Source organism: Castor canadensis, chromosome 11 (assembly GCF_047511655.1).
Source record: "Castor canadensis chromosome 11, mCasCan1.hap1v2, whole genome shotgun sequence".
Taxonomy (NCBI): Eukaryota; Metazoa; Chordata; class Mammalia; order Rodentia; family Castoridae; genus Castor; species Castor canadensis.
Genome location: NC_133396.1, coordinates 35,250,636 through 35,278,034, shown reverse-complemented (window position 1 = coordinate 35,278,034; position 27,399 = coordinate 35,250,636). Strand labels below are relative to the sequence as shown.

At 36.1% G+C, this 27,399-nt stretch overlaps 1 protein-coding gene across 4 annotated transcripts in view; it reads right to left on the bottom strand.

Annotated features, from left to right (window-relative positions):
• Window positions 1-27,399, bottom strand: part of Ints2 (integrator complex subunit 2) — a 69,250-nt gene that overhangs the window by 35,110 nt on the left and 6,741 nt on the right. For all 4 annotated transcript variants that reach the window (XM_074046228.1, XM_074046229.1, XM_074046227.1 and 1 more), the window contains exons 6-15: window positions 27,020-27,150; window positions 26,616-26,789; window positions 21,953-22,179; window positions 13,220-13,345; window positions 9,411-9,482; window positions 9,208-9,322; window positions 6,176-6,244; window positions 4,924-5,058; window positions 2,949-3,125; window positions 1,845-1,953 (exon numbers count right to left, since the gene is read on the bottom strand). In XM_074046228.1, coding sequence (XP_073902329.1) covers window positions 1,845-1,953; window positions 2,949-3,125; window positions 4,924-5,058; window positions 6,176-6,244; window positions 9,208-9,322; window positions 9,411-9,482; window positions 13,220-13,345; window positions 21,953-22,179; window positions 26,616-26,789; window positions 27,020-27,150 — 1,335 coding nt within the window. The remainder of the gene's footprint in view (window positions 1-1,844; window positions 1,954-2,948; window positions 3,126-4,923; window positions 5,059-6,175; window positions 6,245-9,207; window positions 9,323-9,410; window positions 9,483-13,219; window positions 13,346-21,952; window positions 22,180-26,615; window positions 26,790-27,019; window positions 27,151-27,399) is intronic.

Below are 27,399 nucleotides of genomic sequence, written 5' to 3'. Positions count from 1 at the left end.
GAATGAAATGTTATCATTCGCTGGTAAATGGATGGAATTAGAGAACATCATTCTGAGTGAGGTTAGCCTGGCCCAAAAGACCAAAAATCATATGTTCTCCCTCATATGCGGACATTAGATCAAGGGCAAACACAACAAGGGGATTGGACTATGAGCACATGATAAAAGCGAGAGCACACAAGGGAGGGGTGAGGATAGGTAAGACACCTAAAAAATTAGTTAGCATTTGTTGCCCTTAACACAGAGAAACTGAAGCAGATACCTTAAAAGCAACTGAGGCCAATAGGAAAAGGGGACCAGGAACTAGAGAAAAGGTAAGATCAAAAAGAATTAACCTAGAAGCTAACACACACACACAGGAAATTAATGTGAGTCAACTCCCTGTATAGCTATCCTTATCTCAACCAGCAAAACCCTTGTTCCTTCCTATTATGGCTTATACTCTCTCTCCAACAAAATTAGAAATAAGGGCAAAATAGTTTCTGCTGGGTATTGAGGGGGTGGGGGGGAGAGGGAGGGGCCGGATTGGGTGGTAAGGGAGGGCGTGGGGGCAGGGGGGAGAAATGACCCAAGCCTTGTATGCACATATGAATAATAAAAAAAAAAAAAAAAAAGAGGTAGATGACCTAAAGTTTATTAGTAATCTTTTCCTTAATATACAAAGACATAATTACAGTTATAGCATATTATTGTATAACAATTGTAATAGTCAGGAAAGAAAACAACTGAGAAATTCACAATATAAATTTTTGTTAGGACTGGAGTTGAACTCAGGGCTTTGCAGTTGCAAACCAGGCACTCTACCATTTGAGGCACATCTCCAGTCCATTTTACTCTGATTATTTTGAAAATGGGAGTCTCATGAACTTTTTCCCCAGGCTGGCCTCAAACCACAATCTGTGTCTCAGCCTCCCAAGTAGCTAGAATTACAGGCATGAGCCAGAGGCACCACCAAAGTTTGTTTCCACATTATATTTAAAATACGATGCTACACAAAAAAAGAAACTAATCTGCCAAATACTGAAAAGTGCCCTTGGTTTATAGCATTTCAAAAAATAAAATCACTCATTTGTGGCAAAATAACCACTCTTAAATGAATTTTCACTGCATTATATACTCAATGCCTATAGTTTTTTAATGATACTTTTGTTTCAAATATGAGAAATAAATTAAAAACTACATACATTTAGTAAGTCCAAATACAGGTGAACTTTCTTTAACAAGTATAAGAAAGCATACTACTTTCTATTTATATCTTGAATGCTAAATCTGCTCTTCTGATATATATGAAGTAGCTAAAATTTTAACAGCAAGAGGAAGCTCTTCTGTTTTCTAGGGACCTTTAGTTGTTATTACTGTTGTTATTGTTTTTTGGTGCTGGAGATCCAATGCAGGACCTGTGCATGCTAGGCAAGCGCTCTACCATTGAACTACATCCTGGACCTCTATTGTTTTTAAGTAGGATATTACTCTCCACACTAATTAAAGGAAAATATAGCGAAGATTAAAATCAAGCAAAAAAATTTCAGTTAGAGTTCCTTCAGGAACTCTTAATTTATATTTAATGAGTAGATTAATAAAATTGCTAAAATACAGACAATTCAGTTATTTACTAATTTAGCCTGCTTAAAAGGAGGACTGAGTCATCAGGGGTGGACATGTACCCACACACACATACATGTCCTATGTACAAAGTATCAAATGTCTTCATTGAAAAGATTAGAAAATGATGCTAGAGCTTGCCAGAATATTTGGCCTTATTTTAACATACAACATCTTGGAAAATAACAAAACTCAAGCAAATAAAATGAACTAGTAGAACCACTAGCCTGTGCACAACTTACCTAAAGTCTTTGTGTTTGCTAGAAGAGCTTCCTCATAAGACAGTATATAGTAAAGCACCAAAAGCTGCGCTGTGATACTGAAACGCTGATTAAGGCGGATGCTGTCACCCTGAAGGTATATTACAAACTTTTAAAATACTGTTAAATTGCATGAGTGTTTTTTTTCTTATTCTTAACAGCAAAACAAAGATAAACTACCCAGTGTTGCTACTCCCAAACTCAAATAAACCAGGACGAAGGTTGCTGTATTTGCATTAAACTCAGAAACAACTTGAAATTTGTCTGAAATTTGAAATTTGAGATGGTATGATAAATGAAAGGCAGCATGCTTACCTAGCCTTTAAGCTAGGACAAAAAATTTAAAGACGACTTTAGCTAGTACTAATCAATAGCATTCCCATAAGTCTGCTTCTGAAAGACTTAGAGGTAATCTTACAGGAATCTCAAGTATTACATGAAATTACCATGAAGAAAACAATTCCTAAAAAAGATTATTCATACTTAACTGTATTTGTGAAAAATGCAACTCTTTTTCCATTGTAACAAAATGAGAAAAAAAACATTTTCATCAAATTTTCCCTAAATGCATCTGGTATATCTTAAGATTCCTGAGAAGATAAACAATACTATGCTAAATGTGTTGAAATGTCATACTGTTCTGTAACAAATACACAATCTCCAGAGTACCCTTTACACTTTAAAATGAAACTCCAAAAGAACTTGAGCAAGGAGGGGTAGTGCATGCTTATAATCCTAGCACTCAGAGGCTGAGAGAGGAAGATCACAAGTTCAAGGCCAGCCTGGACTATATAGTGAGACCTTGTCATTTATACATACGTATATGCATACACACATATTTACATGCATGCATATATGTATGTGTATATATATGTATGTATATATATATACATAAACTCTTCAAAAGGTACCTTTATAACAAACCACTCAAAGCTAACAGTATTATTTTATTTTTATAGGTGATCCAATGAAAATTTTTAATTCATAATCACCAGAAGTCTTATGAGGAGACAAAATTTAGAGTAAGTTAGAAGAACGAACTAAAAGAAAACTAAGTTAATAGATATAAAAGAACCACTCTTTTACCCCAATGACTTCTTGGAAAATACTGAGTATCTCCTGTTCTGTGACTGGCTGATTTGTGGCTTCTGGATTAGACTTCGATGCAGGAGTAAGTATAGAATTTATGTACACATCAATCAGAGGAAGCAACTGAGGATGGAGTGGTGTAGAAGTTTCACACAGCTGTCTGTAAATCCAATCCTACAAAGGAAAGTTATATGTACTTAATCAATTATGATAATAAGCAAAACTGGGAATAATTATAGAAGCAGCACCTAGAGTTTGACATGACTTGTAAATCAATAAAACGTAATATTAACTTTTGATAGATCCAAATATATTATCTACCTTCATAATTATCCTTGATTTAAAAATATGAATTACCTTTAAATCCTAATTAAGAGTATGGTCCAGTGAAAGATGATCCTAAAATGATAAGACTGGATTTGGCTTTAATTAGGTTTTTTTGTTTGATTGTTTATTTTTGTGGTGGAACTGGGGTTTGAACTCCAGGTTTCATGCTTATAAAGCAGGCACTCTGCTGCTTGAGTCATACCTCCAGTCCATTTGGATCTAGTTACTTTGAAGATGAGATCTCTCGAATTATTTGCCCAGGCTGGCCTCAAACTGTGATCTTCCTGAGCTCAGCTTCCCAAGCAGCTAGAATTACAGGCATGAGCTACCGGCACCTGGCTAATTAGTTTTTATGTAATGAGAAAAACATTCAAGTCTCTATTACATCTGTAGTTAGAGCACCATATGTGTTGTCATGGAAGATCTAACAGTAGAAAAGAAATGAGAGGGATCATTCAGAGCGAAACACTCAGAAAGGAAGTTTGATAAGCACTAATAGGAGACGACTACTTACCTATGGGTAGAGGACATAAGAAAAATGCTGGGTGTGTGTTTTTGAAGTCTTAATTCTTACCTATTTTACTTGATGAAAATACAAATCAAAAGATACAATCTAGCAGCAAAATAACTAAACTAAATGTAAAAAGAGGACAACTGAAGTGATATATCATGCAGACACCATTCATTGCCATTTGTAAATAAATGCTTCAGGAATATTTATTTATATCTGAGTTTCAGCCTTTTCTTTAGCAGACCATTTAATTATTTGCTATAGCTTAATATTATAAATTGAAAATATTTATATGTCTAAGTTGCATGTTTTTGCAACAAATTTGCAAATACTGGTCATGGCTGACAAGTAGCTTCCCAATTTGGTGAACAAAGCTAAAATTTAGAAAATGGCCATTTCTCACTAAGTAGTAATGAAATAGCTATGTGTTATTACTGAGAACTTAAACAAGCAATACTATACGTTTTAGCATGTATATTATATACACACATATACATACTTACTTTAATGCATACTAAAGTTATATTGTTTTTAAAAAAATCTAAAATTGGGGATCAGGTCTGGTGAGGCAGCCTGTAATCACAGGTATGCAGAACGCATACATAGGAGAATCTTGATCTGAGGCCAGCCACAGACAAAGAAATATGCCTAAATAACTAAAACAAAAAAGGGCTGGGATGTGGCTCAAATGTAGAAAGCCTGCCCAGCAAGCATGAGGCCCTGTGTTCAAACCCCAGTATTGTCAAAAAAAAATCTGAAATCAGGCCAGGAGTCAGTGGCTAATGCCTATAACCCTAGCTACTTGAGAGTACAAGGTAAGGAGGATCATAGTTCAAGGCCAGCCCAGGCAAATAGTTCACAAGACCCCACCTCCAAAATAACCAGAGCAAAATGGACCGGAGATGTGGCTGAAGCAGTGGAGCATCTGTTTTGAAAGTGTGAAGTCCTGAGTTCAAACCCCAGTTCCACCAAATAAAAGTAAAAATATGCAACTGGGTAAGTGATTAGTTACATAGCTTAACAGCACACATTTCATATACAAAACCTACATAAGGCCTACAAATTGAAAGAGATCTAGCTAGGGAGAAAGAATTAACTAACGTTGTAGTTTAAAATACAGATATATGGTCATACTTTTATTGACACTTTGTGCTTGGTAAAGGAACGACTCCTGAGAAGCTGGTAAATACAGTGAATAGGCAAAAAGCCAGTAATGTTGGCACTCAGGTTGCTGGTGACAGGGACCCGAACTGCATGAGCTGTGACAACCTAAAAGAGAAAAATAATATTAATTAATACATATGATAAAACCAAATACAAAATTATTTGGGAAAAGGGAAGTCTGGTAGGTAGACTATCAATACTTAAGTATAGTCCTAGGAATAAATGATGAAAACCAATTGTTAAAATATTTTACTTTATTATGGAAATATACACATGTATGTGCATGCAGGGAAGAGGGAGAGTTTAGTGCAGGGATGGGGATATAAATTGCTATAAAAGAAGCAAGAATTATAGAATCCTGAGTATTTTCAAATGTTTCATTTTTTAGACTTTTTTTATATTTATATTTTAAGATTTAAATTGATAAGTGAATATGGGGAATATTTTAAATTTCAGAATGGATGCCATTAAAAAATAAAATATTCTTAGCTTTACTCATAGACAAAAATGCTAAAGCCAAATAACATGTAAACACAAAGAATAAGGAATTTGGATGCTAGCTTATAATCTAATTAAAAAAGAACATTATATCATAAAAACTTAAATAGGTCTCTATTTTTCTCCTGAGAAATCCAAACGATTACCCCACATGAGCACTATTAATATCTAAGACTATACCTTAGGTGTGCACTCAGGGTCTCCAAAAATACATAAAATTGAAAACATACTTTGTACAAAAACTTTTAATTCAAAACATGAAGACACAAAAAAACTAAAAAGAAAAATATAGGTATACATTTATAAACCCAAGGAAGGAAGAACATTTTAATAGTAAACTGCAACCCAAGCGCCTACAATACAGCTACTTGGGAGGCAGAGATCAGGAGTATTAACCTTCAAGGCCAGCCCAGACAGAGATCCTATCTCAAAAATACCCAAGACAAAAAAAGGGCTGGTAGAGTGACTCAAGTGGTAGAGTGCCTGCCTAGCATGGCAAGCATGAGCCCTGAGTTTAAACCCCAATACTGCCAAAAAAAAAACCACATAAAAGTACTAAGTTGCTTTAAAAGTATATTTTAAATGGACTACACAAAAATTTCAAAGAGCAAATCAATCATCATTACAAATTAAGAAGAAGGCTGTATTCTTTTAAGAAGAGAAATACAAGTTTTCGAATGTTATAAAAGTAAGGTAAATCAGTACTAACACCAAAAAGAAGTACCTGCTCAGTAAAAATTTCCTGTGTGAAGATAGTCTTCATTCTGCTCAAGGAGCTTGGCTTTATAACAATCTAAAAGAATCAAAAGAATAACAACAGCATGGAAAAATATATGAAACACAATTTACTCTGGTGAATTTATTATCTAAAATAGATACAATATGTAATATTAATGTTCAAATGTTTAAATACTCTGTCTCACAAGTGGATTCTCAAATCCAACATTAAAGGGTATTTTCCTTCAGAAACAGAACCAAAATAAAAGATACAGAGTAAAAGCATAGTGTAGTGGTGCCCACCTGTAGTCCCAGCTACTCGGGAGGCTGAGGCAAGAGGATTGCTTGAGCCCAGGAATTCAGGGCCAACCTGGGCAACAAAGTAAGACTCATCTCAAAAATAAATAAAAATAAAGTAAGTTAGTTTTAAAAAGTACTTAGCAAATAATACTAATTATTAGCATTTTGAATCAGTCATGGATTATTCAATAAATGGAGCTGAGATAGCTACCTGTGGGGGCACTATGAATACAAAGGTACACGCACATATATACATATATATGTACTATATACACACACACAAAAATTTTTGCATACATTGTACCACACATCAAAATAAACTTCAACTGGATTAAGATTTAAATTCAGGACCATGGATATGGTTCAGTTGTAGATCACATATTTGGATAAACAAAACCCTGGGTTAAATCCCCAACACAATGAAATTAATAAATAAATTTGTTAAATAAATGCAAAACATGAAGCTAGAAAAAAATGCAGGTGAACATTTTATAAACCTAAGGAAGGAGAGAATGTTCATATAAATCTAATGAAGGAGAAACATTTCTAACTAAGCATAATAGTAAAATACAAACCACAAAAGAAATAATTTACTACATGAAAATAATCATAGTTTCCACATGGCAAAGTGGCAAAAAGAACTGGAAAAAAAGTCAATTACAACATATTGTACTTCTTCAATTTTAAAGACACAAAGACTGCAAGGCACTGAGTTCAAACCCCAGTCCCACCAAAAACAAAAATTAAAAAACCACAAAGACTGGGCACCATAGTTCATATCTATAATCCTAGCTACTGGGGAGGATAGCAACTCAAAACCAGTCTGGGCAAAAAGTTAGTGAGAACTCCCCCAGCATCTCAACCAATAAAACTAGGTGTGGCTGTGCACACCTATGATCCCAACTATGCAGGTGATTTAAATAGGAGGATCGAAGTCTGGGCTGGCTATGGCAAAAACATGAGACCATATTCCAAAAATAGCTAAATAACCAAAATAACTAAAGCTAAAAGTGCTGAGGTAGTGAGCACTTGCCTAGCAAGCACAAGGCCCTGAGTTCAAAACCCCAGCACTGCCAAAAATTTTTATGTAAAATAAAGAAACTAAAATGCATCACTGATTAAAAAGTAGCTTAATGGAAAAAAAAAGTGAGGAAAGAACACTATCACATTCTAATTACATATCAACTTTAAAATGATCCTCAATCTCAATATTGGGTAAAATATTATCTTCCAATCAATAAATGTGAGATGTAAAGTATAATGGAATATCTTTTATATATATAAGGTCCTTTTGAATAAGTGAAAAGAAAAATAAAAATTCCTACTGAAAATAAACTTTTCATAAAAGAAATAAACCAGCTAAAACACAATGATTTTAAAAACTATAATTTCACTAATAATTAAAGAAATACAAAAGAAATGGAATGACTTTTCATTAATCAAACTTGCAAAACTTGAAAGGAATGATACTGCCTGGTGATGGTAACAGTAGGGACTTGGGAGACAGGAGCTTTCACTCACTAATGGAACAGCTAAACTGGTACCATCTTCATAGAAGATAATCTGACAAAGCTCATGAAACACCTTAATATAATCACACTCTTTTACTTAGTAATTACCTTCCAGAATTTCATCTCAAGAAACTAGTTTGACAAGTATATGAGAAAACGTGTATGAGTGCCTGTATGTATATTTATGTAAAAATGAGTATATTCATTTAAGCATTGTACAGAAATTGGAAAATCTACAAGGCAAATTAAGGACCCATTAAGAAAATCACTGGCTGGCAGAGTAGCTCAAGTGGTAGAGTGCTTACTCCAGTACTCCAGTACTAAAATAAATAAATAAATAAATGAAATTTTAAAATAAAATAAATTTTCAAAAATCATGATCAGTCTGAAAGATGGACTATAAAATAGCCATTCAAAATTACATTGTAGCCAGATGTTGTGGGGGGGGGCACAAATAATGTATATGAGTAAATGTAAAAAACAGTAAAATAAAAAACAAATTACTTTATAGCCAGGCACCAGTGGCTCATGCCTGTAATCCTAGAGATACTGATCATGAGGATCAAGGTTTGAAGTCAGACCAGGGAAATAGTTCTCAAGACCCTATCTCAAAAGTATCCAACAGAAAAAAAACAGTGCTGATGGAATGGCTCAAGTGGTAGAGCACCTGCCTAGTAAGTGTTTAGGCCCTGAGTTCAAGCCCTAGTACCAAAACAAACAAACAAAAAAAATTACATGGTATTACAACATTTACTGATATGAAGAAATGGTCATCCTATACTAGTAAGTTTTCTTTTGTTTATTGTGGTTCAGGGCAGCCAGTATTGTTCATTTGTTTGTTTCCAGGTACTAAAGTTTGAACTCAGGACCTCTTGCTTGCTGGACAGGCACTCTACCACTTTAGCCACTCCACCAGCCCAGTTGTTTACAAAACAGCTGTATCATTTTTAAAAAGAACAGACACTGCAATGTTAACAATAGTATGTTTGATTATCTCTGAATGATGAAAGTATATTTTTCCCTTTTCTATGATTTCCAAGCTTTCCAGAGTGAACATCTATTACAAATAAATGAACTCAAACTGTATTTTTTTTCTAAGACTTCCTGGTAGAACTTCAAACTATCAAGAACTAAAATTACTTCAATGAAAACAATGTACTTATTATATACTGCAATAAAATGTCTAGCTTAAAACTCCTCCTTTTAGAAAAAAGATAAAGAATATTACCTTCATCCCCAAAGTGGAACAGACTAAGTCAATGATAGCACTAAGTTGGTTGCTGTGAAAGTACATAGCCACCAATAACAACATCTCCCCAAAGGAAGCAGAGACACCTGAAGTACTGTTGGAACAGAAAACAAACTATGAATTTCTGAGGAAAGAGTAACAAAAGCTTTCCCAGCTAAATGAAACCAGTTAAGTAACCTTACCTCTCAAAGTAAGCTTCTTCCTTAATCATCCAACTTAACCACACCACCATTAGCTGCTCCTGTTCAGGTGTACTATATAAAACATACCCGAATGTTACAAGCTTAAATCAGTTAAACTAGCACATAGATAAGAAAGTAACTTAAAGTTATCTTTGGTAGTACTTATTTTCATTCCATATTTTGAAGTACCAAGTCAAATTAATTGTTCACTAAATTGAGCCACTAACTGCAATTGAGATTTGAGGTAGTTCTAGAGCCCAAGTATGAGGTTCTTTGCTTTTCTTCATGAATCCGAACAAACTCTCAAAGTACCATAGTTGCAAAAAACAGAGAATGAACTTCTCAACTTCCTTGGAAAAACAAAGGTCCTTTGGGGTTAAAATGTTAAAAGAACTATGGAAGAGCTGAAAATTATTTCTATAGAAAAAAAACCTAGTGTTAAAACTTAAGCAACAAAAAGTCAGAAACTGAGCACTAACAGTAACAAATTAGTTCATCTTTTAACTGAAAAATGAAATTCAATTCATAGAAATTCACTGAATAAATTAAAATTTTTATAGAGAACAAATGATTTCTAATCATGAAAAATAGAAAAACACCAGATAAGAAAAATGGTTGTAAAAATATAACAAAACACAACTTAAAGCAAATCCTAGATTTAAAACTGGAAGATACAAGCTGACTTTAACTTGTAAAAAAATGTCATTGCTCTCTTCCTACTTCAGTACAGAGAAAATAGGCTTAAAAACAAAAAAAGACAACTAAAGAATATACTTTTCCCACTACCCCAAACTAGGAAAATTAAAAACTATACTTAAATCATTCCACTAATAAAAAAAAAATGTTTTGGGGGGAGAGGGAGGGGACAGGGGGCAGGGGGTAGAGATGGCCCAAACAATGTATGCACATATGAATAAATGAAAAAAAATTTTTTTAAAAAACGTATGTTATATAATAGATACCTTTGGAGCCTGCTAGATCTTAAGTGGAAATCCCAAATCAGCTAATCACTGGTAATGTGATCTTGAACAAGAAACTTAAATAATCTTTCTGAACTTTAGTCCTTATACCAATTAAAGATGGCCATTATAGAGCAGAGGATTAGAAGTAATGTTTAGAAACTTCAAATAGAGAGAAAAGAAAGCTCTTCATTTCATACATAGTATGAAATTACATACATAGGATGTAATCATCCTCCTGAAACTCCACTAAATCAACATTAAAGGAAGTTCTTAAAGGGCATAAATGTTGAGGAGAGATAATAATATGATAAACTAGAGAACATATGAAGGACAGCAGCCGTGAGGAAACAGTGAATGGGGAAACCAATCCATTCTATGCTACAGAATTCCCAAAGGGCTCAGAACTGGCAGTCCCAGGAATTCTGGGAGAATGAAGAGATACTAAAATGAAGAGACTGACAATCTACATAAGTAGTTGGCATCCAAATCACATCCTTCACTCTATACAACTTGATGTACATCCCTCCCTCAGTAGAGAGAAGACTAGAGATCTGTTCTCTAGAGATGGTAAAACAGTGTGCCTGAATTAAGGGAAAACCAGGCATATCTGCACCACCATCCAGAAAGTAGGAGAATTAAGTGAATGATTACACTTCATGCTGGGATCTACCAGCCTTTACCACGTGCTTCTTAACTTTGTTCATGGGTTTCTAGACAGGCCTTCATTCTCTAGGCAAGACAAAAGCCTTCTCTAGGACACTGAACAGTGCAAAAGTTTCCCATGCATTCAAAGGTTCTAATTTGCTTTTTAGTTTCCAAGACACCAGCAATTAAGAAATATTAAACACCTGAGAAAGGGTTCTAACTGGAATAGAGAAAAGCACAGAAAAGAAGCACCTTGAGAAAAGCACTACAAATAAAACACCTTCAAATCTATGGTTAACATCAATGAAATTATGGCATCATGGAGCAACAGATACTATAAAGATGCATTCAAACAATAAAACAAGAGCTCTTAGAAATTAAACTGCAAGTTAAGGACAAATCCTAAAAGGCAGAATGAGCAGTTTCTTTTTGGAGTGATGAAGGTATACAAAAGTGATATTGTGCTGACAATTGAATACCTCTGTCAGTAACTAAGAACCACTGAATTGCATGCTCTAAATGGATGAACTTTATGACATGTAAATTGTATCTCAATGAAGCTGTTTATTAAAAAGGAAAACAAGACAAAGATAAGGACAAGAAAAAAAAAGGTAAGAAAATAAGATGATTTCGGAAAGAATAATTCAAATAGAAAGAGGTTCTAGGCAATGAAAATCCCAGGGGAAGACATTATCAACAAATTAATTCAGGAAAATTTCCTATGATTGAAGTCCATGAGTTTCTAGGTTGAAAGGACTTATTAAGACAATAGATAGAAATAACTCAGAACAAGGTATATCATCCAGAAATTCTAAAACCATTGGAGACACAGCTAATCCAACAAGTATCCATATTAAAAAAGAATAGGCTACCCAAAAGACCAGGAATCAGAATGATGTTAGACACTAACAACAACATTGGAAATTAGAAGAGAAAGAGACAATACCTTCAGAATCTCAAAGGAAATGATTTCCAACATAGAATTCTATACCCGAAACTATCAATCAAGAGTAGAATAATGGCATAGAAATCCATCCCCAGTCTCAAAAGAATTTAGCTTCCACATGCCCATTTCCAAAAGAAGCAAAATGAGGAAGCAAATGAATACAGAAAACAGAAGACCTTACATGGCAGATGTGAAATGAGTCCCCAAAATAGGAGATGAGGGCAATGCTCAGATGAGAGGTTGTGTAGTTGTGTACTACCAGGTACAGCAAGTAACCAGTCTACAATGGAGCAAGTCAAAACATTCAGGTGAGATTTCTGGAAAAGATTAAACTAATAAACTATCTAATGAGTCAGAACATGTTGAGAAGAGATTTAATTTTGCAGAGTTTGAAGTTCCATTCATGGTACACAGAACACAAGGCAATTTTTAAATCAATGTTTTATAGGAAAGAAAAATAATTATTCACGCTTGGGGTATGACTCAAGTGGTAGAGTGCCAGCATAGCAATCATGAGGCAGAGATCAAAACAATAGCACCAACAAAAAGAAAAAAAAGAAAGGTAATCATCTACTGCATGTTTCAGCTCTCAGTAATGTGTACATAATCCTAATAATACAAAACAACTATACACTGATCTAATCAAAAGTACAACTGTACTAGAAGAATGGCAAGATAAAAATGACATGTGGATCTGTTTTCAGATAGAGAGAAAGAAAAAAGAGAACAAATTCCTCATTTTTAACTAGGGGAACTCAAACTAATGCCTAAAACAAAAAATAACAATGCATCAAATATGAACTTGTTATTAACAATGTAATAGTAAAACCTAAATTAATCAGGTAAAGAATTGAAAAGATCTTGCCTCTAGGGAAGGGAAAAATAAGGATGAGCGGAGTAATGACTGCCATTGGCCTGAACAGTTCTTGAAGAACTAACTATTTTGATGCCTTTAAACGATGCCCGTAAGGAACTTTGATAAAGATAAATACAACGGTTGACATAGAGTGGATGCTGATACCCTTTTATTAAAAGAAGCTACAACTGTCCATACCTACACCAATTTTTATACTAAGGTCTTAATATAATGCTATACATGCTTCTTTTGGCACTGCTGAGGATCGAACCCAGGATCTTGTTTGCACAGGCTAGGCAAGCTCACTACCACTAATCTCCACTCCCAATCCCTGTAACTGCACTGCAATAAGTAATAAGCACACCTTGAGAAAAACAGAACAAATTATATAGAAAGGTACCTGACAAGTGTAGAAAAGGCCAGCAGCATACAAAATGAAAGGGAAACAAAGCGAACACCAGCTGGTGTAGCAGGAGGACGGCTTGTCATCAACTGCAATAACTGTTCAGCTTCTTCTTCAGTTGGCCTAAGAAGGAATACATAATTTCGTTTTATTCTTTTTAGTTGAGGAAGAAAGAAAAGGTGAACTTCCCAACATTTTAACCAATCAGATACAATTTTTTAACTTTATAATCCTATATCACTATAAAACCTTTACCATCTTAAGTTATCAAAAACAAAACTTTTAAGACATTATAGGTTGGTGCAATGGCTTCACTTAATCCCAGGTACTCCAGAGATTAGAAGTAACATGGTTCAAGGCTAGCCTGGCAAAAAGTTAGCAAAACCCCATTTCAAAAAAAAATCTGGGCATAGTAGTCACATCTGTAATACCAACTACATAAGAGGTGGAGATAGGATTGCAGTCCAAGGTTGTTCCAGGTCAAAAAAAAGCATGAGACCCTATCGAAAAAAAAAAAACAAAAAAAAACTAAAGCTAAAAAAGGCTGGGTACACGGCTCAACAGGAGGCCTTGAGTTCCAATCCCAATACGACCAAAACAAAACAAATTTAAAAAAATAAATAGGAGATTCCAAGATGGCAGCTAGAGGGAGGAAGCAGAAAGCGTGCTTCCTAAAGTAAAATATTGGAGAGATGCTGGAGATACACCTTACAGGAAAAACCACTAAGAGGCAAAACTTTGACCCCTCCACAACTCCATCCTTCACAGAGCATCTCCACTTCACGTTAAACAGAGAAACCAGGAAGGCTCCCACGGCGCCGCCAGACGGCAGCACCCAGATGGCTTGGGAAGACGCAGACCACAAGGTGAGCTAAGCAGCACAGAGTACTCCCACAGACAACCAACCCTGGGCCAGATCAACATAGCCCCCTGCACAGACCTACCCCCACCCAGGAAAAAAAAAAAAAGATACATAGCAAAGAGGGTGGGGTGCCCTGAATGCCGAAGAGGAGGGAGGGGAAATCCCTCACAAGAAGCCGGCTGGAGAAGGCAGGAGTGGCGGTACACGACCAGCAACCAGGAGCAGGAAAGCTTGTGAAAGTGGCGGTGGGAGGAAAACTCCACAGGAGAGGGGGGGAAGACCCAGGTCACATGTGAACTGTAAATAAACACGCAGGCCTGAGAAAGGGGGTGCAGTGTCACCTCCCGCAGTGTGCTTGGAAAGGGGAAAGCTTGTAACACTGGCAGTCCTGCCCAGGAGAACTCTGAGTAAACAAAGCCTGAGGGGCTGGGTGAGTGTTAAACTCACTCCTGAGATCTGCATAAATAAAGCCTCCAGCAACAGCAGGCTGACAGCAGTTGCAGGGGGGGGGGTGAGCCACAGCCCCACATAGCCATTCACGGAACTGTCTCCAGACTCTTTTTCTTTCCTCTCTTCCTATGATGAGACAACAACTGAACTACACCTGCATGCTGAAAAACTTACTGAAACTGTATCACATTTGAACTTGGGACACTTTGTGGTTTTTTTGCTTTGTGTTGCTTTGTTTTGTTTTGTTTTAGTTTTTTTCACTTTGATGAGACAAGGACAGAACTACTTCTGAGACACGAGCTCCAGGATTGGAGGCTGTGGGACTGACACAAAATTATTAAGACTGAAACTTTATTGCATTTGAACTTGGAGATTTTTTTTTCATTTATTTATTTTTTATTTATTTATTTTTTCAATCCTCTCTCTGTCTCTCTGATGCCTGTTCAGCTTACTGTTGGTTAGTACACTATCTCTCCCTGTTTATATCTTTGAAACTTTTGTTTGTTTGTTTTGTTTTTTTCTACTTGTTTGCTTATTTCTTTTTCCCTTTTTCTTTAACTTCTTTGCTTTCCATCTCCTCTCACCCTTCCATTCTAAATATCACCATTGTTATTATTACAAGCTAGAAAACACTTAATTGCACACAGTACAGGCACAATACAACACCAAGGGCAATGACAGAAAAAACAGGGAAACCAGTTTCCCCACAGCAAAAAATTAGTACAGGAACCAGAGGAAAATGAAGAAAACAGATACTCAGATCCAAACTCCAACAAAATGAAGATAAACTATGCCAAACAACCCAATGAAGCCCACAAGAACAATCTAAAAGAAGAAATACTACAGGTAATCAATGAGAATTTTATAGAGATGATACTGGATATGGTCAACTAAAATGTACCGGAGACACTCAAGAAATTCCAAGACAATAAAAATAGAGAATTTGAAAAAGCACAAGAACAAATAAAACAAACCATAGAAGCACATATAAACACCAAAGTGAAACAAAGAACACAAATAATAAAGAGATAAATGAACTCAGAACAAAAATAGACAACATTAAAGAGGAAGTAACTCAGGATATGGAAAACATCAGAAAAAAGAATGAAACAGAATTGCAAAACAAAATGGAAGGCCAATCCAGCAGAATAGAGCAAACAGAAGAAAGAATCTCAGAACTCGAAATGGTAATTAAAGGAAAAACCGAAGAACTATTAGTTAAACAACTCAAGACCTGTGAAAAGAAAATGCAAGAACTCACCAACTCCATCAAAACACCAAACCTAAGAATCATGGGCATTGAAGAAGGAGAAGAGGTACAAGGAAAGGGAATGCATAATATAGTCAACAAAATAATAACAGAAAATTTCCCAAATCTAGAGAAATCTTGTCCCATACAGATGCAAGAGGCCTCCAGGACACCAAACAGACCAGACCAAAATAGAACTACCCCACAGCATATTATCATTAAAACAACAGTACAGAACTAAAGAAAGAATATTGAAGGCTGTAAGAGAGAAAAAACAAGTAACATACAAAGGTAAACCCATCAAAATCTCAGCAGACTTCTCAACAGAAACATTAAAAGCAAGAAGATCTTGGGTGAGACCATCCAGGCACTGTATGAAAATAACTTCAACCCCAGCATACTCTACGCAGCAAAACTATCATTCAAAAGTTGGAGCAATAAAAGTCTTCCATGATAAGTAGAAACTAAAACAATATGTGACCACAAAGCCACTACAAAAGATTCTTCAAGGGACTCTGCACACAGAAAGTGAAACCCAAAATAACCTTGAAAGGGCAGGCATCACCAAACTACAGGAAAAGAAAAAGCAAGAAAGTAGAGAGTAAACTCAACTTAGGTACACACAATCAAACCTTCAAACAACGAAATGATAGAAATCCCCACATACCTATCAGTACTAACACTTAATGTTAATGGACTAAATTCCCCCATCAAAAGGCACCGTTTGACAAAATGGATTAAAAAGGAAGATCCAACAATTTCTTGCTTACAGGAGACCCATGCCAAAAACAGAAATAAACATAGGCTCAGGATGAAACACTGGAAGAAGATTTACCAAGCCAATGGTCCCCGAAAACAGGCAAGCAGCAATACTTATCTCTGACAAGGTACACTTCAAACGTACATTGATCAAACAACATAAAGAAGGACATTCCATATTAATAAAAGGGGAAATAGACCAAAAGGAAATAACAGGTATCAACCTATATGCAACCAATATCAACGCACACAATTTCATCAAACATTCCCTGAAGGACCTAAAAGCATATATTAACTCCAACACAGTGGTCGTGGGAGACTTTAACACACCATTATCATCAATAGATAGGTCATCCAAACAAAAAATCAATAAACAAATCCTAGATCTAAAATATACAATAGATCAAATGTGCCTAGTTGATGTCTACAGAACATTTCATCCAACTTCTACACAATATACATTCTTCTCAGCAGCCCATGGAACTTTCTCCAAAATAGATCATATCCTAGGGCACAAAGCAAGCCTCAGCAAATATAAGAAAATAGAAATTATACCATGCATTCTATCTGATCACAATGCAATAAAATTGGATCTCAACAACAAAAGTAAAGACAAAAAACATGCAAACAGCTGGAAACTGAATAACTCATTGCTTAATGAACAATAGGTCATTGATGAAATAAAAGAGGAAATTAAAAAGTTCCTGGAAGTCAATGAAAATGAAAACACAACCTACCGGAACCTATGGGACATAGCTAAGGCAGTTCTGAGTGCATATGTGAAAAAGACTGAACAATCCCAAATCAACAACCTAATGATACATCTCAAACTCTTAGAAAAATATGAACAAGAAAATCCCAAAACAAACAGAAGGAGAGAAATAATAAAAGTAAGAGCTGAAATCAGTGAAATAGAAACCAAACAAACCATAAAAGAATTAATGAAACAAAAAGTTGGTTCTTTAAAAAAAATAAACAAGTTGACAGACCCCTGGCAAACCTGACTAAAATGAGGAGAGAAAAAACCCAAATTAGTAGAATGAGGAATGCAAAAGGGGAGATAACAACAAACACCATCAAAGTCCAGGAAATCATGAGAGACTACTTCGAGAACCTATATTCAAATAAATTTGAAAATCTTAAAGAAATGGACAGATTTCTAGATACATATGATCATCCAAAACTGAACCAAGAGGATATTAATCACCTGAATAGATCTATACCACAAAATGAAATTGAAGCAGCAATCAAGAGTCTCCCCAAAAGAAAAGGCCAGGACCTGATGGATTCTCTGCTGAATTCTATCAGACCTTTAAAGAACTGACACCAACCCTCCTTAAACTGTTCCACGAAATAGAAAGGGAAGGAAAACTGCCTAACACATTTTATGAAGCCAGTATTACACTTATCCCAAAACCAGACAAAGACACCTCCGAAAAGGAGAACTATAGGCCAATCTCCTTAAAGAACATTGATGCAAAAATCCTCAATAAAATAATGGCAAACCAAATTCAGCAACACATCAAAAAGATTATTCACCACGACCAAGTAGGCTTCATCCCAGGAATGCAGGGGTAGTTCAACATACGAAAATCAATAAACATAATAAACCACATTAACAGAAGCAAAGACAAAAACCACTTGATCATCTCAATAGATGCAGAAAAAGCCTTTGATAAGATACAACACCATTTCATGATAAAAGCTCTAAGAAAACTAGGAATAGAAGGAAAGTACCTCAACATTATAGAAGCTATATATGACAAACCTACAGCCAGCATTATACTTAACAGAGAAAAACTGAAAACATTCCCTCTAAAATCAGGAACCAAACAAGAATGCCCACTATCTCCACTCCTATTCAACATAGTACTGGAATTCCTAGCCAGAGCAATTAGGCAAGAAGAAGGAATAAAAGGAATACAAATAGGTAAAGAAACTGTCAGAATATCCCTGTTTGCAGATGACGTGATCCTATACCTTAACGACCCAAAAAACTCTACTCAAAAGCTCCTAGACACCATCAATAGCTACAGCAAGGTAGCAGGATATAAAATCAACATAGAAAAATCATTAGCATTTCTATACACTAATAAAGAACAAACTGAGAAAGAATATATGAAAACAATTCCATTTACAATAGCCTCAAAAAAAATCAAATACCTAGATGTAAACCTAACAAAAGATGTGAACAACCTCTACAAGGAAAACTATAAACTTCTGAAGAAAGAGATTGAGGAAGACTATAGAAAGTGGAGAGATCTCCCAAGCTCATGGATTGGTAGAATCAACACAGTAAAAATGTCTATACTCCCAAAAGTAATCTACATGTTTAATGCAATTCCCATCAAAATTCCAATGACATTCATTAAAGAGATTGAAAATTCTACCATTAAATTTATATGGAAACACAAGAGGCCACGAATAGCCAAGGCAATACTCAGTCAAAAGAACAATGCTGGAGGTATCACAATACCTGACTTCAAACTATATTACAAAACAGTAACACTAAAAACAGCATGGTACTGGCACAAAAACAGACATGAAGACCAGTGGAACCGAATAGAGGACCCAGATACGAAGCCACACAACTATAACCAACTTGTCTTTGACAAAGGAGCTAAAAATATATGATGGAGAAAAAGACAGCCTCTTCAACAAAAACTGCTGAGAAAACTGGTTAGCAGTCTGCAAAAAAATGAAAGTAGATCCATGTATATCACCCTATACCAAGATTAACTCAAAATGGATCAAGGATCTTAATATCAGACCACAAACTCTAAAGTTGATACAGGAAAGAGTAGGAAGTACTCTGGAATTAACAAGTATAGGCAAGAACTTTCTCAATGGAACCCCAGCAGCACAGGTACTAAGAGATAGCATATATAAACGGGACTTCATAAAACTAAAAAGCTTCTGCTCAACAAAAGAGATGGTCTCTAAACTGAAGAGAACACCCACAGAGTGGGAGAAAATATTTGCCAGCTACACATCAAAGGACTGATAACCAGAATATATAGGGAACTCAAAAAACTAAATTCTCCCAAAATTAATGAACCAATAAAGAAATGGGCAAGTGAACTAAACAGAACTTTCTCAAAAGAAGAAATTCAAATGTCCAAAAAACACATGGAAAAATGCTCACCATCTCCAGCAATAAAGGAAATGCAAATTAAAACCACACTAAGATTCCACCTCACCCCTGTTAGAATAGCCATCATTAGCAACACCACTAACAACAGGTGTTGGTGAGGATGCGGGGAAAAAGGAACCTTCTTACACTGCTGGTGGGAATGTAAACTAGTACAACCACTCTGGAAAAAAATTTGGAGGCTACTTTAAAAGCTAAACATTGATCTACCATATGATCCAGCAATACCACTCTTGGGGATATACCCAAAAGACCGAGACACAAGTTACTCCAGAGGCACCTGTACACCCATGTTTATTGCAGCACTATTCACAATAGCCAAGTTATGGAAACAGCCAAGATGCCCCACCACTGACGAATGGATTAAGAAAATGTGGTATCTATACACAATGGAATTTTATGCAGCCATGAAGAAGAACGAAATGTTACCATTCGCTGGTAAATGGATGGAATTGGACAACATCACTCTGAGTGAGGTTAGCCTGGCCCAAAAGACCAAAAATCGTATGTTCTCCTTCATATGCGGACATTAGATCAAGGGCAAACACAACAAGGCGAGTGGACTTTGATCACATGATAAAAGCGAGAGCACGAGAGCACACAAGGGAGGTATGAGGATAGGTAAGACACCTCAAAAACTAAATAGCATTTGGTGCCCTCAATGCAGAGAAACTAAAGCAGATACTTTAAAGCAACTGTGGCCAATAGGAGAAGAGGACCAGGAACTAGAGAAAAGGTGAGATCAAAAAGAATTAACCTAGAAGGTAACACACATGCACAGGAAATCAATGTGAGTCAACTCCCTGTATAGCTATCCTTATCTCAACTAGCAAAAACCCTTGGTCCTTCCTATTACTGCTTATACTCTCTATACAACAAAATTAGAGATAAAGGCAAAATGGTTTCTGCCAGGTATTGAGGATGTTGGAGGGAGAGGGAGGAGGCGGGGGGGGGATAAGGGAGGGGGTTGGGGGAGGAGGGAGAAATGACCTAAACATTGTATGCACATATGAATAAAAAATAGACAAATAATTTTTAAAAATCAAAAATAAATTTTAAAAAATCAAAAGAAAAAGAGAAAAACTAATATTTATATGGAACTCCGTAATTAAAAACATTAGAAATGTGGGGAATGAAAATGTCTTCTTTCTTTGTAAAAACCTTACTGAGAGCAGCTGGAACAGCCCTTACCTTCTTCTTGTTATTGTAAAACTTATACTTTTGTAAAATGTCACATGGATTTATCACTGACAAACAAGGAGAGAATATTACTACCTATTTTATTGTTTTTGAAAGAACTGAATAACAGGTATGAAGTGCATAGTCACCAACATACTGTCAAAAAGTGATGCCAGTGCCCACTGACCATGACATGTATGTGTTGTTCATGTAGTGATGTGTCCTAAAGAGTTTGTAGCCAAGATTGTACTTTATATAATTATCAGGTTAATGTATTATGGTAACTGTTATTTGAGCCACATTGAAGAACAAATGTTTTTTAACTAAATTTACCTGACATTCATATGTATTAGAGATACACAAAGTGAAGCCTGTACATACAATAGTTGAGGGCATTATCCAAAAGGATGTGCTACAGCAACTAAGAAACATTGTGCTTAATAACCAATCCTATCAGTTGGGCACTAATGGCTCACATCTGTAATCACAGCTACTCAGGAGGCTGAGATCAGGAGGATCACAGTTTAAGGCCAGCCCAGCCAAATAGTTCACAAGACTCTATCTCTAATATAACCGAGCAAAATGGACTAGAGATACAGCTCAAGTGATAAGAGTGCCTGCTTTGCAAGTGTGAAGCCCTAAATTCAAACCTCAGTCCCACCAAAAAAAAAAAGGCACATCCTATCAATCTTAAGCAATTTATGATCTCAGCTGCAAAAGGAGACATACAAGAGATTTACTTCAATTAGCTACTTAGGCCAGGTAAAGGATCATTCATTAGAGTTGTCAACATGTGATAAGATCACAGGTTTTCTTTTCACTGTGATTAGAAATTGATAAACTACTTTGGCCCTTTCTGTATTTACATGGTTCTATTTACAATCAGACCAAAACAGATAAATACAACCCTGTTAGAAATGCAGTCCCAACACTTAGGACTGCAATCTTGATAAAAGCCAGCTCACTACATGAGCACAATAAGAAACTTGAATCCTCTCAATAAAGGGCTTTGACTCATTTTGTGGGCCAAAAAGAAGAAAGTAAAATGACAGAAAGATAAAATAACAAATTATGGAATACTTGAGTCCGGCGATCCCCATCAAAGCACAGTACAAACGTAAGAGTGCACTGGCTTTCACCACATGCTCTTCTTTCAGCCCTGAATACACAGACACATTGGGCTCCATCTCCACATCAGCTTCTTCCACAATGCGGGTACTTCTTACTGTGGGAAGAATACCCATCAACTCCAGAAGAAGCTGCCTTCTCATCTGCCAAAGGACAGAACTGCTGGTCTCTCTTTTTCTCTGTAAGAAATATGAATCACAAAAAGAAAAGAGCATGGGGCATTTACTAAATTAAAAAAAAGCTCAAAGAGATCTTCCCATTTAAGCACTTGAAATTGATCCATTTGAGGTCACTGTTATAACTTCAGAATCACATTTTAAAAATTCAAGTAAACTCAAAATCCACTGACCTACACACCTTGCTTCGATTGGATGCAGAGAAAAGAATTACTAAAAATTTGAACTACAGAATATTATTTAAAGATACTTTCAACTACATATTGCAGTGCAATAGCAAGTACTCATAGTTTGGAGAAAGAAGATCTTGAGTTTAAATACGAGCTCTAGTTTTACATGACTATACTTTATGGAACATTAATTAACCTCTCTGAACCACTGAATTGGAAATGAGTATTTTATGAGTAATATGATCCTTATAGAGCTGTTGTAATTAAGAGTTTACAAGTTTGTAATCCCTGCAGTTCTTCAAGCAGAGAATATCTTAAGTCATCTCTCACTCTGCAGGGCCTAACACTGTGCCTGACAAGTAGCAAGCACTCGGTGTCTGTTAAGTACATTAATGAATGAAGGTAATAAATATGAGAGCAGTTCCAAACTACAAAGAGCTAGGCAAATGTTAGTTATCTATTATTCTTAGAATGTTTCCATGTAAAATATGATAAACCTGATTTAGTAATAACTGTCAAGTTCAAAAATAAAATTTTATTACATACACAGGACAATTAGAAACAAGGTGAGCACACCAAGTGCAGGGACAGACAGCGCCATACATATAGAAGTCATACAACAAATGTTAATTTCCTTTTAAAAAACAAAACTGAAAAACAGTTTACAAGTGAGTGATAAATAAAGTTGATCTTGGATGTAGAAAAATGCAGTGATTTAGTAGTAGCATAAAAAATGGACTAAAGGAGCTGGACATGGTGGCACAAGCCATCCCAGGCACTCAGGAGATACAGACATTTGGATGGAGAGTGCAAGGCCAGCACAGGCAAAGTTAATGAGACCCTTATTTCAAAAACAAAATAGGGTTAGGCATGCTGGCACAAAACTTTGATACTAGCTACTCAGGAGGCAAAGGTAGGAGGATAGCCATTGGAGGCCACTCCAGCAAAGTTAGTGCCACATCCTATCATAAAAACAAACTAAAAAAATCAAAAGGACTGGAGGCATGGCTTAAGTGACAGTACACTTGTCAACAAGAATGAGGCCCTGAGTTCAAACCCCAGGACCATAAAAATAATGACAATAATGTTTAATAAGTTAAAAAATTAAAAACAAAAGGGTTGAGGCCATAGAGCACTTGCCTCACAAACACAAGGAAGGGAGGGAGATAAAGGAGGGAGGGAAGGAAGGAGACTAGAGATCCTAAGTAGTGTACATCCTGAGTTAACAAGTTAATCTGCATTTGTTCCTTTAAAAGAATTATATTGTTACTACAAAACATTTTTTTAAAAAATTAAAATATTTTGCAACTTAAAAACTGTTGCAAAATATGGGCCAGACATGGTGAAGCACATCTATAATTCTAGCTACTTGGGAAACTGAGGCAGGAGGATCAAAATTTCAAGGCCAACCCGGGTAACTTGTCTAAACCCTGTCTAAAACAAAATTTTAAAAGGCTGGAAATGTAGCTGTAAGTGGTGGACCACTTGCCTAGCAGGCAAGAAAGATACAGATATATATATATATATATATATATATATATATATATAGAGAGAGAGAGAGAGAGAGAGAGAGAGAGAGAGAGAGAGAGACAGAGAGAGATATTACACCCACCAACATGTAAATGCAAAAAATGTGGTACATGAAAACAACAGCCTAATATTCAGCCTTAAAAGAGAAACAAATAGCCAGGTGCTGCTGACTCAAACCTATAATCCTAGCTATTCGGAAGGCAGAGATCAGCAGGATAGTGGTTCAACTCCAGCCCAGGCAAAAAGTTAAAAAACTCAACACAAAAAACACAGCAGGCAGATGGCTCAAGTGGTAGAGGCCTGCCTAGCAAGCGTGAGGCGCTGAGTTCAAACTCAAGTACCAACAAAAAAAAGAAAAAAAGAGAAAGGAATTCTTTTTTCTTCTGTTTTTTGTTTGTTTGTTTGTTTTGAGGGAGAGATGTAATACAGAATCTCACTATGTAACCCAGGCTGGCCATGAACTTACTATGTAACCCAGGCTGGCTTCAAATTTTTGCCTCCATCTCCCAAGTGTTGGGATTATAAGTATGAACCACCACACCGGCCTAAGGAAATTCTGATACATGTTATAATATGGATGAACCTTGAAAACAGTATGCTAAAGAAAATAAGTCAAATACAAAAATGACAACTATTTTGTGATTCCACTCAGGTGAGAAAGGGTAAATTCATAGAGACAGAAAGTAGAATAAGGTTATCAGGAAATGTGGGGAAAAGAAAAATAGAGTTTAATGGTTTAGAGACTCTATTTGGGATGATAAAAAAAAGTTGCAGAAATGATTCCACTCCTGGGTATATACCCAAAGGAATGCGACACAGGTTACTCCAGAGGCACCTGCATACCCATGTTTACTGCAGCGCTATTCACAATAGCCAAGTTATGGAAACAGTCAAGATGCCCCACTACTGACGAATGGATTAAAAAAAAGTGGTATTTATACACAATGGAATTTTACTCAGCCATGAAAAAGAATGAAATCTTATCATTTGCAAGTAAATGGATAGAACTGGAGAACATCATTCTGAAAGAGGATAGCCAAGCTCAGAAGACCAAAAATCGTATGTTCTCCCTCATATGTGGACTTTAGATCTAGGACAAATACAACAATGTGGTTGGACTTGGGTCACATGATAAGGGGAGAGCACATACGGGAGGTATGGGGATAAGTTAGAAATCCAAAACAAAAAAGAATTTGGTGTCCCCACTACAGAGGAACTAATACAGAAACCTTAAAGCGGCAGAGGTCAATATGAGAAGGGGATCAGAACTAGTGAAAAGGTGAGTTAGAGATTAATCAACTTGGGTTGTAACACATTTGTACATGGAATCAATGCTAGGAATCTCTCTGTATAGCTATCCTTCTCTCAACTAGCAAAAACGCTTTGTCTTTCTTATTATTGCTTATGTTTTCTCTTCAACAAAATTAGAGATAAGGGCAGAACAGGTTCTGCCTGGAAGTGAGGGGAGTGGGGGGAAGGGAGAGGGCGGGGACAGGGGAGAGAAGTGGCCCAACCAATGTATGCATATGTGAAAAAATGAATTAAAAAAAAAAAGTTGTAAAAATGGACAGTGACAATAGTTGCTCAACACTGTGACTGTCCTTACTGCCACTGAACTACACACCTAAAAATGAGTAAATGGTGAATTCATGTTATATGTGTTTTATATATATACATAAAGAAATATTACATATACACGTATATATGCACATATATACATACATACATACATTACAGAATACAACTTGTTTTCGTGACCTAGTGTAACAGTTCTGAGTCTGACCCAGGACCCTGGAGATTCCCAAGATTCTTTCAGGAGGGGCCAGAAAGGCCAAAGTATTTCCTTAATAATAATTAAGACATTGCCTTGTTAGCCTGGCCCAAAAGACCAAACATCGTATGTTCTCCCTCATATGCGGACATTAGATCAAGGGCAAACACAACAAGGGGAGTGGACTTTGATCACATGATAAAAGCGAGAGCACACAAGGAAGGTATGAGGATAGCTAAGACACCCAAAAAACTAGATAGCATTTGTTGCCCTCAATACAGAGAAACTAATGCAGATACTTTAAAGTGACAGAGGCCAATAGGAGAAGGGGACCAGGAACTACAGAAAAGGTTAGTTTGAGAAGAATTAATTTAGAAGGTACAGGAAAGCAATGCGAGTCAACTCCCTGTATAGCTATCCTTATCTCAACTAGCAAAAACTCTTGGTCCTTTCTACTATTGCTTATACTCTCTCTTCAACAAAATGAGAGATAATGGCAAAATAGTCTCTGCCTGGTAGCGAGGGGGTAGTGGGAGAAAGGGAGGGGGGCGGGTTAGGTAAGGGAGGGGGCTTGGGGAAGGGAGAGAAATGACCCAAACATTGTATACACATATGAATAAAAGAAAAAAAAAAAAAAGACATTGCCTTTTTTCTCTTCTCCTATTTTCTCACAAGTGTTCAGTGTCTTCTTTCAAAGGCTTCTATTAAACTAGACACTGAACAGAATTGAAAAACATAGAACAATACTATTATTCTCACTAATTTTTTGATGTTGTTTAGGAAAATAACATTAAAATTGTTGTTTGCCATCCATGATGGTGCACACCTGCAATCACAGCACTCGGGAGGCTGTTCAAAGCCAGTCTGGCATACCTTTTGAGTTCCAGGCCAGGTTGGCTAAATGGTGAGACTGTCTCAGAAAACAACAAAAATACTGATCCTTTCCGACATATATATTTAACCCTCACCTGCTGTCCATTTCGGATAAAAGTTCCAAACCAAGTCCGGACTTTGGCGTTTGTTCCAAGAAGCAAACCACTAACAAAACAAACCAAGTCACTTACTCCATCCTCACAAGCTTCATTTTTAGTATGATCCAATGTCAGAGCTACTCCAAGGCCTGGCAAGTGACATTCTTCCACCTAACACAGCAAAAAAATTAATTAATTGAACTCAGTATCATAAGGAAAAGAACCAGGATGCTTCAAAATAATGTTTCAAAATCTCACAAAAAAAAAACCTCAGAGGAAGGCAATACATTCAGTATATAATTAAAATTCCTAACCGCCATAAGATTTTGAAAACATCTATATAAAAGGACTTTGTCCTTTTGTAAAAGGCTTTGTCTCATAAAAACAATAGGATCTCTTACCACCATGCCTCGGACTTTGAGAGCCTGAGAAGGATTCATTTTACATAAGAAACGTAAGGCATCTGTCCTGCGCCTTCCTCCAAGACTTTCTTCATCTTGTCGTTCTCCATTTTTGATCAGACCCCTACAAACTAAATATTTCAGCTTGGTCATTAAGATGTTATAAACCATTTTCTTTACCCTTGAAAATTAATCATTTATGCAGATTAGACATTACATAAGAAAAACATGAGGGGCAAAGTGAGGCAAAAGAAACTAGGTCAAAATGAAACAAAGAAAGAAAAAGCCTTAAAAAATGAATAGCAACCTATGGGACAATATCACCCAAACACTTGAAACTATAGACCTAGAAAGATAAAAGGAGTAAAAGGAAAAAATAA